The following is a 16,802-nucleotide window of genomic DNA, read 5'->3' on the forward strand; positions in this document are numbered from 1 at the left end:
CTGCTTCTCAGGAACAAAAGTGTGCCTGTAATTTATTAATAATTTTGTATTTTTGATGGCCTGCTCAAACTTGGCTTTTGTTGATGATAAATACTTCATTTCAATGGCTATTTAATATTTGGGAACAAAAAGGAACTGTTCAGCCTGTAGAGATACAAAAGCCAAGAAGACACCTCTGAGATTTGTCAGAAAAGTCAGATTTGAATAGCTCTTCCTGATATTTTAAGGAAGGCAAAGGGATAAAAAAAGAAGGCTGTATGGAAGAGAGGAAGTGGGAAACCAATCTGAACTCCAATTGAAAGGCCTCATTTAGAAACAAAAACCTGGACTCCTGTATTCATCAGGTAGGAGCTGGGGGTTTTGACACTGCAGGAGTTTCTTGTCTTTGATGATTTCAGAGTGCAATACCAAATGGGTTTGTTGATGTGTTTCTTGTTTTGCTGGGGGGATCTTGACTGTTTCTGTGGCATGAAAAGAGAGAATCTGCAAGGAATTAATTTGTATTCTGCTATGTAAATCACAGCATGTCATGAGCTCATCACGCTTTGCTTGGATTTCAGTATTATCTTACAACACACCGAGGTGAAGTATCCAGCTGAACATACATTCCCTTCCCCTACAGAAGCACTGAATGCTACCTACAAAGGCAGCTGTAATCTGGCTTCTTGGACTCAGCTGTTCCCATTTCCTACCTGTGATTCCCAAGGACCTGGTTCCACTGAGTGCTCAATGTAGCCTGAACAGCTCCCAGGCATTGCAGCCCTGCAGCTGTGGGACCCGCTTTCTTAATACTGGAGATGCTGTAACTGTCAAATCAAACTAACAAAAGCACCAGTGAACAAATACCAATTTTAGTTGTAAGTAGATTTACCTCATGAGCTCATGACCAAGATGCAAGTCTGGAGAGGTAAGAAACTGGGGTTGTACTCCCATTTCTGCTGTGGACTCACCATGGGATTTGGGGCATAGCACTTAACTTTCTCTAACATCAATGTTTTCTACTTTAGCACTGGGAAAACAATTTACTTATCACAGAGTGTGCATCAAAATTCCTGCATCTCCTTCTCAGTGAAGATCTCCAGGTATGGAGAGTACTGCTTTTATATTTGCATGCTGTTTGTTTCAGTATCATGTTCTGTGAGTAAGAGAAAATGTGCATGTTCTTTTCTTTTGAATAGATTTGGGGTTTTAAATATGCTCAGACATAGCAGGGCGTATCCATGAAGGAACAATTTCTGCTGCTAACTTCGATGACAGCTAAAGCCTGCATGGCAAATAGAGAGAAATGGTTATTTTTGCCATAAATGAGTAATTCTAAAAGGTTTCAAGAGATACATTTTTCATCCCCCAGGGAGGTACTGCAGTTAGGACAGAAGTAAGGTCTCTTCCAGGGAATATAAATTTATTTGCTACTCAGAAAAACAAGAGAATTCTGAGGATTTGGGAGAGGGATTTCTCCTTAGCTCCAATACTTGAGTATGTGGGAGGGAGTGTTCTTGTTAAAGCTTTTGCTAGTCTAGCTCTTTAGCATGTCTGAGAATTCAAGTTTTGAACCTCAAGGAATGCTAGCTTAGAATTGTTAATGGGTTTGATTTTTTTTCAAGGCTTAAAACCAAAAAGGGCAGGAACCTTTTCCAACAGTTCCTTATTACTGCAACTGGTGAGGAGAAAGAAGAATTTCAGGTTCTGTTCGAACAATATAAAGGTCATTAAATTACCTACTGCACCTTCTTCTTTTTGAAGAGTGAAAATCTTACCCAGTTCACTTCCCTCCACAAGCTGTATATAAAACCACGTAGAACTTCACACCCTCTTTGCTGTTTGAACTTCCCTGCAGAATACAGGCTGGGACAAAAAATACCTAGATGTGTAGTCTGATGTAAATGGGTAATTAAGGTAGAATTGATTTTATATCTGGGCACACTTTTATCCTCTACTGTCTAAATTACTTGACTCATCAGGAATGCAAGAAGATAGTGTTCTATAGCAACAGTTTGTGTTCAGGCTGGTCAGCAACTATCATCTGTAGCTTGTAGCATTGCCATGAAAACCTTTCTAGTACTCTTCTGTGTATCTTGTTGGCACAGTTCCCGTTGTTGCCATCATACAGTACACACAGCAAGTAAGGTGCTCTTCAAAACAAGCACAGACATGTGTGGTCCTACAGGCAGATTTCTTAACTAGGATAAATAAGATCAGTGAATGCCAGAACAGGAAAGAGAGAAGTGGAAGTGCAGGGACTTAAATCAGCACACTGCGCGGTTGGGTTTCTAATGTGCATTGCTTTACTTTGGAGTATTATTTTCATCATAGAATTAAATATGCTGGGAAGCATCACCAACTCTCTTGTTCCTGCAACTCTTATAAGCGTTCTCCTGAAGGAGAGGAAGACAAAAATCCTACCTCATGGATCTTCCTATGGGAGGAAAGGAGAGCTTCCACAAAGCTGCCCGGAAGTAGACTTAACAACAGGATTTAATTGCAACAGCACTAGGCATTGTCTCATCTGCCTTCTAGGTATTTAGTGGTCTGACCCAGTCTTACCATCCAAATGTCCTCAGGGGCAAGAGACAAGAGAAGAGGCCCAGCTGATGCGATTTGGATCAGCATCCATATACCAAGCAGTGAGGGGAAACTCCTAGTTTCTGTACTTCAGCATTGCTCAGGCTGTGCATCCGGCTGTTTGACACTTAAACAGCTCAGGTCTGGTTCTGAGTATGCCTGGGGGCTTTACTGATGAAAAGGAAGATAACCGGGTTCATTAAGAGCCTCAGAAGTTAGGCAACAATTTAGTGAAGAGAGAGAATCTAGATTTGGAAGCATAAAGAAACATGTAGGCTTGACTTATTTATATATTTGTTTTTGATGAAGCTAACCTTAGGCACCCTACTTAACTGCCCTGCATCTCAGATGAAAGGTGGCAGGTCTGTCATTGGGATTAAAAGGTTTTTGGAGTGGTAGTTTCCATCAGCACACTCCCCACCCTAGTTGCCAAATGTAAACTGAGAAACACAGAACCAATGTATTGAAAATAATGATAGGTATGAAAGTGATGCTAATGGTCAAGTCTTTAGGAATGTTAAGTGTTGGTTATTAAAACATTAAATTAACACCCACACTGTCAGTGGGACCAAGCAAACATCATGAGCTCTGCCAGAAGTTTGTGTCAAGAAATAGTGGCACCAGTGAGTCTTGTGATTAACTGTGGGTGGTGGATAGAAGCTTGGTTAAAAAAGGACAAGATTACCAAGGCAGATGCAGGCTAGAGAATAAACTAACTCCCTACCTGCATTACCATGGAGTGGGTTTCTGGTTTATTGCTGCTGATAAATTATTAGGAATTAAAGGAAATTTGTGTGGATGAAAAGGGTGGTCATAAACAAATTCAGTGAAATGCTTTTGCTATTGAATGAAATTGTAGATACAAGTACATCTGTAGCTACAGTCACTAGGTACTAAATAGTACTTTCAGCAAGCAGTTGTTCTAAGTGTCACCTTGGCTGAGTCTGAACCTGACTAAAGTGTCTTGGTCAGAGCACCATGAGAAGTGCCATAGAAACTTTTAGAGCCTATTTAAAAGTAATGGCTTATCTCCTGATACTAAAAAGTACTGCTTAGTATAGTAGCCTGCCTCTATTTGAAAGGAAAAATCAAGTCAAAAGACTGTTAAATATAATCATACATATTACTACTCATGGCCTAAAATGAGCCTTTAACTGCAAATCTCAATGTGTCTTTCATTAGTTAAGCATTCACTTAACTAGAGCTTGACTGCAGTATTTTAGGTTAGCTAAAATTGGTATTTTATATGTATGTAAACATCTTTGCGTCTACTGCTTAATCACTGCAGTTGATATAGTGAGAATCCACATCAAATACCTGAAATGTCTTCACAATGCAAAATCTAGAGGTATTAGCCATCTGTAGCTGACTGACAGCAGTGGCCTGGTTCAGTGGTCAGATATAGCAAGACTGTTTACTTCAAACCATGCTTTAAAAATGGAAATGTGACCAAGGTATTCATTAGGTTCACAACGAATCTGAGAGCTGATGAATTAAGTCTGAATAGTCTTTAGTTTAACCTCTGCTTAAATCTAAGCTCTCAGTTCTTCTTTACTGCTACTTCTGTCCTCCCTCTGAAATGCAGTGTCTACAGGCATGTCTAACTGGCAGTCACAGAAAGAGCAGAGCAGTAACCTAGCTTTAAACTAACCAATGTGGATAGCTTTAGATGTTTATCATATGTGTTCAGCAAAAGGTAATTTCGCATTGTGGCTGCAGGGTAGCTGTACACAGCATACAAGGTAGTAGAGAGGGGTGAGTAAGCCTCATATTTTCATTAACACTGAGAAGTTAAATTTCAATGACTTTTGTTTCCTTTTTAGACTACATGATTTGAATCACTGAAGGTTTTAAGCCAATGTTCTTACTCTTGCTTCTTTTGACCGTTTTGATCCTAGAAGAACAAGAGTAGATCAGACATATTGTCAATCTGGTCCAAAAGAATTATAAATAGTGGGGAAAGATTCAGCATACAAAAGAATGCACCAGATAGTCTTAATACTGCATTATAAAAGGTTCACTTGTTATGGAGTGAATAGAGGAAAAAATGCCACCACCCAGCTTTTGTAGCTTTCCACAAAGTTCTAATAAGAACTGTGATATAAGGGACAATAACTTACTATTTGTCCTAGTCATTTGTTAAAGTGCTATGAAATAAAGACATCTGTGGGCAGGGCATAAAGAATGGAAAAACTTAGCTAAAGGAAATAATGATCCTCTTTCATATAGCTTACTATGTGAACACTTCTGCACCAACTCTAGAAGCTTGTTGCAGTGAATTGAACCAGTCAGGGGACCAAGTGTGTGTGATGGGATGGGCAGGCATAGAAGAACTGGTAGGCTGCTGGAAGCATAATCAGCTGAGCAGGTTTCAGGCTTCTAGAAAGAAGTTTAAGGAGAGACTCACTCAGCTGACAGCTGGTGGGGAAGGAGACAGCAGAGCTTGTTGTACTTGCTGTGCAAATGTAAACTACTTACTATGGCCTTCCCACGGGAAGGAGGCCCTGTTCTGGAAGGACTGCCTTCTTTGCCTGATTTAACCCAGGTTTTCCCAAATAGCAGTGATCTGAAAAGGTCTGCTTATTTCAAGCTCTGCAGAGCACTAAGGCAGTAGGAACTGCTGAGAACTTTTCCCAAAAAAGCAAACTAAGTCTGGTCCTAGGGGTCCAGGATGTGCAGTCCACTAATGAGGGGAGCCTTCTACAGCATTTTGGCACAGTTCTAGGTGAAATTTCCTTATATTAAAGGAGAGCAAATCACGGATCAAATTATGGACATGCTGGTAAGGTGGGCTGATGCCAACCTTATGAAGTTTAACCATGACAAGTACAAGGTCCTACACCTGGGTCGGAGCAATCCCAGGCACAGCTGCAGGTTGAGCAGAGAAGAGATCCAGAGCAGCCCAAGGAGAAGGACTTGGGGGTGTTGGTCGATGAGAAAATGAACATGAGCCGGCTTCAGTGTGCGCTCACAGCCCAGAAAGCCAACCGTATCCTGGGCTGCATCAGAAGGAGCGTGACCAGCAGGTCAAAGGAGGTGATCCTGCCCCTCTACTCTGCTCTTGTGAGACCTCACCTGGAGTATTGTGTGCAGTTCTGGTGTCCTCAACATAAAAAGGACATGGAACTGTTGGAACAAGTCCAGAGGAGGACATGAGGATGATCAGGGAACTGGAGCACCTCCTGTATGAAGACAGGCTGAGGAAGTTGGGGCTGTTCAGCTTGGAGAAGAGAAGGCTGCGTGGAGACCTCATAGCAGCCTTCCGGTATCTGAAGGGGGCCTATAGGGATGCTGGGGAGGGACTCTTCATCAGGGATTGTAGTGACAGGACAAGGGCTGATGGGTTCACACTGAAACAGGGGAAGTTTAGATTGGATATAAGGAGGAAGTTCTTTACTATAAGGGTGGTGAGGCACTGGAATGGGTTGCCCAGGGAAGTTGTAAATGCTCCATCCCTGGTGTTCAAGGCCAGGTCGGACAGAGCCTTGGGTGACGCATTTTAGTGTGAGGTGTCTCTGCCCATGGCAGGGGGGTTGGAACTTGATGATCTTAAGGTCCTTTCCAACCCTAACTATTCTATGATTCTATTGTAGCTATCCATTTATAGCCCACTGTAGCCCATCTACTGCTAAAAACAAGGACTGGATACAATCTCTGTACGGCTTTCTGCTGCATGGTACCCACATGTTCTTTGTTTTCAGTTTGAATTTCAGGTGTGCAAGAATGACTGGAATAATCACGTTTTGTTAAATACAACCTAAGGACTAAGTCACCTGAAGATCTGGTTTCAGGGTTTGCAAGTCAGCCTAGAGACAATGATAACAGTTCTGTAAGCAGCAGAAGAACTGGAGATTGGTTTCCTCTACTTACTGACTTAATCCATATTATAGGAAGGCTGTAACATTAGTTTATTCCTTGGACATCAAACAGTCTGTGCAACATTCAGTAACTGTCTTTGTGAGAAATCTCTGTGTCTCGTCCTATTTTCTGTAACTAAATTGGTGTAATTTGTGTCTTTCCTTAGAAAGTAGGTCTTCTAACATCTTATTCTGGTTTTATGTTTCTTCTCAGCCTTTCAGTGAAAGCAGTAAAAGTCTTCTCTGACCAACTGTTTTCATGGTAGGAATTTGCAGTCTTTGAGGCTATGACTACCTATTAAATCTGTCTGCAATTGATGGGTTTAAAAGCTTTTCTGGGGAAAGGAAGGTGTAGGCAAAGTGTGCTGGCACAAGTCTTTCTTTCCTGGAATTTTAGGCCTTTGCATAGGAAGCCTATCTAAGGCTGCCCAGCATACACATGCCTGCAAACCACTGTAAACGCCTATATTTCTATAGTCCTTAGCTATACGAAAACAAGCTGATCATGACTTCTGACACCTTGTTATTTGGTTTAATATCTCTAAAGGGACTTAACTTGCAGAAAGCAGATGTCTGTAACTCGGAAATGGGCCTCTTGAAAATGATCTCAAACTGAACAACTACGCTTTTACATTTCTTTAAACTCCCTGTGGGCCCATTTCAAGTATGGTTCAAGTCCTGCAAGACAGCAGAGGTCTCCTGGAAGTTGCTCAGCTCTTTCTGAACTCACTATCTTGAAGAAGGTTTAGACGGAACTGATTTCTCATGCAAACTAAACTTAAGAAACTTTGCCAGAAGATCAGAGGGAGATACAAAGGGGGCACAGTGCTCATGTAAATAAGCACATATACAGTAACTCCTGTGCAGCTAGGTTTGCTGTTTCCCCTTTACAGCTCTTCTGGCTCCACAGATATGCTAGTTATGCCAGCCTAAGCCTATCTGTTCCACATCTTGCCTTTGTGCACGTAATGGTTTAGGGCTTTCTTTGCAGTACTTCTCTTGTCCTGCACTCCTTGAAAACTGCAACATTTTTGCTTTTCTCTAGCTTTTGGGTGTCTGGAGAAGGCTTCAAACCTGCACACATTTTTGACAAGCCTAAAAGCAAGTGTAAAGCTTTGGGAATCACTCACACATATAAATGACTTACAAGTCCCTCCTCCAGTTAAACAACAGTTGCTAAGACTGTAAATGTACAGTACCCATAAGCTTTACTGTTTAAAAATAGGAAGTTCTCAGCGTGATGTAATACTCTGCTTATTCTAAACTTGGCTGTTGACTTCTGTGCCAGAAATCATAGATGAGTCCTGTAAACACCAGCATTTGTCCCACCCTTTCTGTTTGTGTGTTTTTAACTATGAAGCATTGCATGTTGCCAAGAGTAGGGGGAGCTGCAATTCACCACAGACCTTTTCTTCTAAAGCCAATTCAATATTACCAGTTGCTTCAGATACCACACCGAATCTTTTCACCGATGATATGTGTCATTTTAATCCCTGAGTCCTGTTGCCACTTTTGGTAATAGATTAAGCTACACAGTGAGATTGAGATTTTGCCAGATTTTTTGCAATATTAAGTTAAAAAATATTGACAGTAACCAAAACCCAGTGATGTGAAAAAGTGATTTCTAAATATGATACTTGCATTTGCTCTAATGATGTCTGCTTCGTGTAAACACCCCTCTAGTATTCCCTCCCCTTACCCCCAGTTAAAATCACTGTGAAATGCATGGTATGCCACCTCCTCCCTCCCTCCCAACTTTATCTCCAGTCTTCAGAATAGGCTTGAAAAACAAGAACTGCAGAAAGCTGCTTCTGTTGTTCTGCATGCTAAACTGCTCTGAAGACTCCAGCAAGCAAATAGCTTTTGATCTGATAGGAACTGAAGCAGTACTACTGAAGCCAGTGACATCAAATTATACACAGCAGTTTCTCTCAACAGTCAAAGTATCACAAATACAAAGAGCCTCTTTAGGATTAGCCATACAGTTCACAGAAAGTTAAAACAAGTCTGCTTACAAATATCCTCTGTGGGTGTAACTATGCATACAGGTTGAGAAGTCCATGTAAGCACAAGAACCGAATCTGTATAGATTTCTGCCTGGATTTCATTACCATTTCAGGAGCAAGACAGCCAACAGGATTACCAGGCTTTCAGGCACAGTTTGTGCTGTTGCAATCCTGAAGAGATATTATCAAGAACCTGCAACCTGGTTTGTGTTAGCTCTTCCAGTATTAACAAGGGAGTGACAGTCTCTGACATTGCCTGCAGTCTTTGAGAGGGGAACTGGTATTTGCTACTCTAATTCACTGGCAGTGCAATGTGTTCTCTCTTGATATATTGCTGCTATAGCTCTCTCAGCTTTAATTTTACATTAAAAACATACTTTTCCTGTGAACTGTAAATCTAAGTATACATATGAGATACAGTCTTGATATTCCAAATGCTTCTATGATGCAGAATACCAAGTTCCCATTAAGTTTACTTTACCTACCAAATCTGGTTTCCGTCTGTACGTTAAAGGAAGGGAGTAAAGCATGGAATATAGCGTTGTTACCACAGAGGAGGTCCAAGACTGCCTAACCTCACGGCTTCTGGGAATGCGATCGAGGGTGAACTGAAAGAGAAGCATGATAAACTGAGCTGTTATTTTTCTAAGGCTGTTGTTGCTCCTTCTCTAGAGTTATTACATCTCTCTGTGACAACTTTTTGTTTTAAATCCAGTTTGGAAATGTTTGGCTATGAAACCTTTTCTCCGATGCCTTATTCAGTGTCGTGCTTAGCAATCGTGGCAGAAAGTAAAATGAAATACTAGATCTATCTATCTGGTTTTCAATCTCTTCTCGCATTCCTTTAAAACATTCCTAACTTGACAAACACAGCTAGAGCAGCTTCTCCCACAGTATGTTAACGTAGTGCCCCACCTCGTGGTCACTGAGACACAAATCTAGGTCTGATCCGAACACGGTGACTTGACTCTCTTTTGTCTATTTAAATTCCTTGTGGATTTACACAGCAGAAAACGTAACAACTTTTTTTAGCTAACGTCCAGTGCATACTATTAAAAATGTAACAGCAAATATCACTATCCATTAAATGAGGACTCAATGAGCAGTGAAAAGATAGGTAAGATCCATATTCAAATATTTGCATAAAGAAACAGGGAAGGATATCTTATCATGAAATAAAAAATAAGTTTAAGAAATAGCTTTCTTTGTTCTTTCCCTAGGAAAAAAGTAGAGATTATTCATTGTGTGTAAAACACATGTGTTTGTTTTTTTTTTTTTGTCTCAGAATGCTGTAGGCAGTTCACAGTAGTTGGGCCTCCTGCACTCTTTGCATATGGCTTTAATGTGGATGCAGAGGAACTGCACCTAAAAACTACTGCTATATCAGAAGGTAGTCCTGATACCAATGGAATGTGTGACTGTTTAAATGAAAGACAAATATAATGGCTGCAGTGCACTTGTTCGTTGATGTTGTCATAGTGTTTCTATGTGGACAATGGTCACCATCTCACTTCATGCAGAATATTACGTTAATTTGAAATGATCCTGTTTCATTGTGATCAGGTTCTTTAATTGCTGTGATACTGGAAGGCATTACCAGATGTTATGAACTGGTTGGTTTATGTTTTCTTTGCAGGTGCTGAAACTCTGATTGCATTAGTCTGACAACAGAATATGGAAAACCAAACATGCCCCCTGCTCCCCATTCCACAGTATTCTGGTTATCACTGCCTCTGCTTTTTAAAGCTTTGGAAGAGTTCAAGTGATAAAAGCAATGCCGTAAGTGGAGTTCAGACCCTTGCATAGTATTCAGTCCTGCAAGAAATAGGCATATGATAAGGTACTTTTAAGCAGATCAAGCTTTGGTGGCACTATTCAGATGCTCCTTTCACTATAAGAATGGTGTTAAACAGTATTTGCCAAGAAAACCTGATGTGATTTTCTTCATCATAGTTAAATACTGTTGTTTTGCAAGCATGCAAGGAAAAGTTGGTGGAAAACTGCCTCTGCCGTGAATTATCATAACATAACATGCTCAACTGAATATACTGAAATGCTTGCAAATAAACTGGGTTTATTTGTATCTTATGTAGTTTGTTTTCATGCTGAGGAACAAGATTTCATAGCACGATATAAAACTGAAAACACATGGTCAAACAAGCATATGTAAAGGTTAGTTACTCCTGTTGCCCATCTCAGATATAAGAAATGGGGGTATATGATCCAGTGAAGAATTCCATGTTGTCAGTCAGCAAGTAAGTTGTCTTTCTGCTGTTAGAGTAGGCCAGCAGGAGCTGAAGCAGGTTCTCTGTGCTGAGCATAGCAGGTTTCCTGACTAACAGCTCTGGGAGCATCCATGTAGAATAGTTGTGGTTACAGGCTAAGAGGGCAGCAAAGAACAAAGAGGCAAGTGACAGCAGGAGCAGAGCCTTTTCATAGGAGCCATTCTGGATTTTATGTTTTTTCCCAAGAGACTTAGTGGGTAGAGGTGCAACATTTTGTTTCTTGCAAGCAAGATGCTCATTCTGGCTTCCCTTCCTTCTCCCTAAATACTGTAGGTTTTACAACAGACCACAGATCAAAGAGAAGTATTTGATTTTCTCTTAGGTCATTACTATGTTTTTTTTCCAGTCCTTAGTTCTGTAAGGATTTAATTCCTTGACAAGATGAGGAAGGGAACGGGTTGAAGCTCTCAGACTTTTCCCTTTTGTTTATTCAAAGCTGCAGGAAGCTACTAACACATGATTTTGAAATGCTTGATGGTCTCCAGCATTCCCAGCGCTAAACCTCAAAAGCACATTCTGAAAGTTAGCAAATGTATGCTATAGCCATGTGGCCTTTACTTCCCAAAATTTGCCTTCCATTTCCACTCTAGATACTTTTGCTCAGTGGAAAAAAAAAAAATGGTCAAAGGAAAACGAGCATCTGTTATCCAGACAGCAGAATCAGATGCAGCCAAAAATGTTCCTCTGGCTTTTAATGCTGAAGGAAAATATAACGTGATCTGTTAGCAGTTGGAAGGGGTATGAAGGAAATTGCTTAGCACAACTAAGTGAACTAGTGGAAAACTGCATAATCTTTTAATAGTCAAAATATGTATTTTTAATATATTTAATAAGTAGGGTTGGACATTTTTCACATGAGTGTGAATGGCTGATCACCAAAACCAGATTCCTCTGAACAGGAAATACCTGTGGTCACTTTACTAAACTTTCATCCTTGTTGCACGATGAGAGAAGGAACTGCCATGTTCCATTTGAAACAAAGTCATACCACTGGATTCAGCTGCTTGTACTTCATCTTCCAAGGTAGGAAGTGGGGTAAACAAAGTTAAAAACGTTCTTCCTATGTGAGCCTTATTGCTCACCTAAGGCTTACATTAAAAGTTTTTTTTCTGCAAATCATTGGTACTACGTTTTGTCCCACAAGCACTGCTGAAGACAACATGCACCATATGAATTCAGTACCACATAAATAATTTACTGTGTGTTGTACTACTTGTTCGAAAGAACTAAGATTTCTGTAGTTCATTTCCATTGTACTTATTCCCATTTCTAAGCAAAAATATTAACTTTCTATTAGTTTCACTGGACATCAGATCACATTCCAAGTCACCACAGTTATACTGCTGTCTGTTAATCATACAGCAAACTAGCTCAAAGCAAGAACACATCTGATAAAAGAGATAAAGAGGATATTTTCATGATGTTTTCATCCTTTTTAGGAGTTCAGCGTTTGCTCAGGTCATCAACCAGAAAACTATCTGACATGAAGAGGTATTGTATACTTCTAAAGCATATGTAACTAAAGCTTGATTTTAAAACACACAAAAGTAATACAATTTCAATGGAGGTTTACTTAGAGAAAACATCTGTAGATACAATTTCTTTAAAAAGTACATTATGTCACTGAGGGAAATGCCAAACTAAACTTAAACAAAGTTAAAAAAAACCCACCGTATTCCTGCCCCAGTATTTTTATAGCTCCAAACAGCACTTAGCTAGCTGGTTTACAAGATTATAAGGTAGTTATTTCCAGCATGCTTTTCTTGTACAGCCACTTTCACTACAGTTATGTTTCCCCGTTGCTTTAAATGGGATTAACATGTTAACAGAAGGTAAAGACCATCTAAGAGAAAGTGAAAACTGGTAGCAAGAATGGCATTTGCTATTTTTAGGTGTATTTACTTCCATTTTCAGTATCTCTTTAGTACAGTATTAATCATGTTTGTTTAGTTCACTTTTAGAATGATACAAAGCAATATGTACAGAATGGCACCTTTAGCTGAACTTTAGTGCAAGTGATTCTCAATACCTAGAAAATCCAAAGCACTTGTTGGTATTAAAAATATCATTTTAAAGAATAATCTTGGAATTATCTTGAATTAGAATTACATGTTAAGATCATTTTACTGTACAAAAGCATCTTTAACAAGTTACCTGGGAAGTGGAGAACGTTTCAGCCCTTTTTTGTTCAAAGGAACGTATTTTAGATTCACTCATCGTGTCTGAGTCTGCAAAAACATAATGTCTGGGAGAGTATGACTCTGACAAACAGCTCAGTAGCCTCAGGATTTCTGTTGTGTGCCCGCCTGTAAAACAAAGTAAACTGCAGTTAGTATATGAGAAATGTTGTAACTTTCTTCAGCCGAGTGAGACACTTTTCCATTTAAAACTCATTAGTGCTACTATTATCAGTGACACTCCTCTGAGAGTAGAGGATTCAATTACAGGATGTTTGAGAGTGTTTAACATGAAGGCAGTTCAGCTCCCACTGAATCACAGAATCAGCCAGGTTGGAAAGACCTTTAAGATCATCATATCCAACCTTTACCCCAAGACTGTATTGATGGAAGTTTTTTAGTTAAATGGGATTGAAGCAGGATTCACAGAAGTATGGCATTTGTGTTCAATGTCCCGTCCTGCAAAAACACCTGGGCAGTTATACTGTAGTAGTCCATACTCAAAAGCCATACTATGGTGCAATGGTCAGAAATGAAGGTGGGCAGGATCCAGCTCAGAGCTGTGCCATGGAAGCATAACTCCCACTGACCCTACCCAGTGCTCAGTCCTATGACCTGCAAGAGCAGGGGCTGCACTACCCCAACTCATAACACTGAAATTAAGGAAGCAGCAAATTCACTCTGCAGCTAAGCCAGTATAAGAGCTGGCAGAAGAAACAGCCCAGCTCCAGCCAAATGCTTTAACCTTGAATGGGTGCCGACAACCTTCGCACTGCAAGGTCACTTTGTTTGGGTAGATAAAGTGTCATTGACCTGGGGAGAAGGGGAGGGTGTATTTATTGTGTTTGTAGGTTTTTGGAGCAGGGTGGTTTTTTGAGTTGGTTTTGGTCAGTTTTGTTTCCTGAACTGGAGCTCCAGGAGTGCCTGTAACAGTGGCAAAGGGAAAAATGTCTGTGTAGGTAAAGTGGAGCCATCCCATCTTTTGCCTGTTGGGCTGGATCAGCTTACCATCAAACTGCACCCCAAAGTATGTGCATAAGCTCTACTGGATGTGTTGGTTTTCACTCTGCTGGAAGTTGCAGACCAAAATAGTAAACTAAATGCATTCCTACTGCCTCCTGCTGCCCAGTGTCATTAACCTCCTACGAGATCTTTGCTATATAAGCCAAGCACTCTTGGCTGACAAACAGCTTACAAGCAGCTAGAGCTATGCTGCTGCATTAGACATGAGAGTTTGCCACCTTCCCACAGAAATTCATGCAGTATCTGCTAGGATTCTCTTGTGAGTGATGGTTTATTGAAGTTTCACAAGTTTTAATGCAATCATCTGAGCATTCACAGAACAGCAATGGGAAATTTTCATGGTAGTCTTATTTTGGGGGGGGCAAATTAATTGCCCTGTGGCTTTTGGGAGGTAACAAGGAGTAGACGTATGTGACTTCTTAGTGTGGGGTGACACACTTGGAAAACATTGGCAGACTCTCCCAAGTAAACCAGAGGAATGTGGCTTGGGTAAAATCATTGCAGAATGACAGGTATGTAGGGGATGTACTGATACTTGGAAAGCCTCCCCCTGAGTTGCCATCAATCACTTTCTGTCAGAAGACCAAGCAGCTGCACAGCTCTGTCTCACATCTGGTTTAGTCAGTACATTTGTCAGTGACTTGGGTGATACGCATGGGCCTTCTGAAGGGAAGGCTCAGAGACCCAACCAGCAGACATAAATACAGGCGAAAATGCTCCAAATAAAGGTGAAGCTTAACAGTTACTCAAATCAGGAGCTAAAGAACTGGAGAAGGCTGCATGGAGACCTCAGAGCAGCTTCCAGTGTCTGAAGGGGGCTACAAGGGTGCTGGGGAGGGACTCTTCATCAGGCTCTGTAGCGATAGGACAAGGGGTGATGGGTTCACACTGAAACAGGGGAAGTTCAGGTTAGATCTAAGGCAGAAGCTCTTCCCTGTGAGGGTGCTGAGGCGCTGGCACAGGGTGCCCAGAGAAGCTGTGGCTGCCCCATCCCTGGCAGTGTTCAAGGCCAGGTTCGACACAGGGGCTTGGAACACCCTGCTCTAGTGGAAGGTGTCCCTGCTGTGGCAGATGAGTTTTAACCTTTCCAACCCAAACCATTCTGCTCTTCTATAACATTCTATGACTCTGACAACCCCAAAGGCAGGCGGCGGCTCTGAGGGCACCCGACCGCCTGGGACAGCCGCCGTGAGGGAGTGAAGGACCTCCCATCAGCCCGGTAGCGGAACCCGCGACTACAGCTCCCGGCATGCACCAGGACACACTGCTGACCGCCTCCCTGGCTCCCGCTGCATCTCGGGAGTTGTAGTTCCTGGAGCCAGTTGCGGGCGCTCTGCCCCGGGACCCGCTTCCGCTACCGGTATCTCCTACTCACCGGAGCCGGCCACCACCAGGAGGCTGAAGGGAGGTGTTCGCCGGCTGCGGCGCCTCCTCGCCAGGAGCACCAAGGAGACCAGCAGTAAGGGGAGGAGGAGAAGGAAGGCGACAGACAGCGGGGGCTCCATGGCGCCGAGGCAGCCGTGCAGTCGCCCCGCCCAGTACCACCTCCCTCGTACGGCAGCCGGCGTGGCTCAGACCTCCTCAGAAACCGGCCTTCGCGGCTACAGCTGCTCGTCAGCCGCGTCCCGGGAGCTCTGAAAGGACACCAGCATCCTGGCCTGTATCAGCACCAATGCAGCAGCAGGGCCAGGGCAGTGATTGTCCCCCTGTACTGGGCACTGGTGGGGCCACACCTCGAATCCTGTATTCAGCTCTGGGCCCCTCACGACAAGAGAGACATTGAGGTGCTGGAGCGGGGCCAGAGAAGAGCAACGGAGCTGGTGCAGGGCCTGGAGCACAAGTGTGATGGGGAACGGCTGGGGGACCTGGGGGGGTCAGTCTGGAGAAGAGAAGGCTCAGGGGGGACCTGATCGCTCCCTACAACTGCCTGAGAGGAGGATGGAGCCAGGAGGGGCTGGGCTCTGCTCCCAAGGAACAAGGGATGGGACAAGAGGAAACGGCCTCAAGCTGCACCAGGGCAGGTTTAGATGGAGCTGAGGAACAATTCCTTCCCCAGAGGGTGCTCAGGCATTGGAACAGGCTGCCCAGGGCAGTGCTGGAGTCACCGTCCCTGCACCGTGGAGAGGAGGCCTCAGTGCCATGGGTTAGTGGTGGCCTTGGCAGTGTTAGGGTAAGAGTTGGACTGGATCAGCTGAAAGGTCTTTCCCATGTAGTGCATTCTGTGATGCTATAAATACTCCTGTGTTGGAGCTTGACCTGAAGGGTAAATAAGTACCACAGTGTTGCATGCTGAGCCACGCCTCTGGGCCCTGGTCTGCCCTTTCTACATGGGTTGCAGTCTGCTGAAAGAGATCTGATGCTTTAATTAATTTGTAAGTGCAGAAATAGAGGCTGAAGAAGCAGTCATGTGGCTACAACTGGCACGTACAGATTCCTGCAGGAATTGGCAAGCATGAGCAGCATAAACTTTACCCTGGTATGTATGCTTACATGCAACTATACATTGCTTACAGTAACACATAAAATGAAGACTGCTAATATTTCACTGTGTCTCGCTATTCTTGTTTCCATTCACTTCTAATGTTTTAGCTTTTTAGTTGAGTAAGAAGTATGGAATGATAGATCAGCACTCTTTTCCATCTCTGTCAGCAGCTGCTCTTTGTTGGGGGCATGGTGATGATTCAGCCATCAGACTAATCCCATACTTGTTTGCTAGAAAGAGTAAGATACTGCATTTTAGGACTAGGAAACAGTAGAGTTTGTTCATCATTGCCCTTAAATTGTCTGCTACAGACCAAGGCCCTCCTCTTCTGAACCAGGATCAGTGAACTCTATACCTTTTTGGAGTGGTTTGACGCTATTACTTTATGGGGTGACTTGTCAAGCATATGA

The 16,802-nt window shown here is 42.4% G+C and overlaps 1 protein-coding gene and 1 long non-coding RNA gene across 3 annotated transcripts in view; one reads left to right on the forward strand and one right to left on the reverse strand.

Moving 5' to 3' along the window:
- ALG14 (ALG14 UDP-N-acetylglucosaminyltransferase subunit) overlaps positions 1-16,802 on the reverse strand; it is a 37,133-nt gene that overhangs the window by 4,651 nt on the left and 15,680 nt on the right. Inside the window, exons 1-3 of one of the 2 annotated variants that reach the window (XM_057402764.1) lie at positions 15,286-15,425; positions 12,865-13,016; positions 8,911-9,033 (exon numbers count right to left, since the gene is read on the reverse strand). In XM_057402764.1, coding sequence (XP_057258747.1) covers positions 8,911-9,033; positions 12,865-13,016; positions 15,286-15,415 — 405 coding nt within the window. In that variant the 5' untranslated portion in view covers positions 15,416-15,425. Of the gene's footprint in view, positions 1-8,910; positions 9,034-12,864; positions 13,017-15,285; positions 15,426-16,802 lie in introns of those variants that run through there. The other variant, XM_057402765.1, reaches the window with a different exon arrangement.
- LOC130595758 (uncharacterized) lies at positions 241-9,739 on the forward strand. The gene is made up of 3 exons (XR_008971385.1): positions 241-344; positions 1,008-1,082; positions 9,711-9,739. It is a non-coding gene; the product is annotated as an uncharacterized LOC130595758 (long non-coding RNA).

Source organism: Pezoporus wallicus, unplaced genomic scaffold (assembly GCF_028554395.1).
Source record: "Pezoporus wallicus isolate ANWC-B61680 ecotype Strahan unplaced genomic scaffold, APGP_CSIRO_Pwel_v1 contig_8333, whole genome shotgun sequence".
Lineage (NCBI taxonomy): Eukaryota > Metazoa > Chordata > Aves > Psittaciformes > Psittacidae > Pezoporus > Pezoporus wallicus.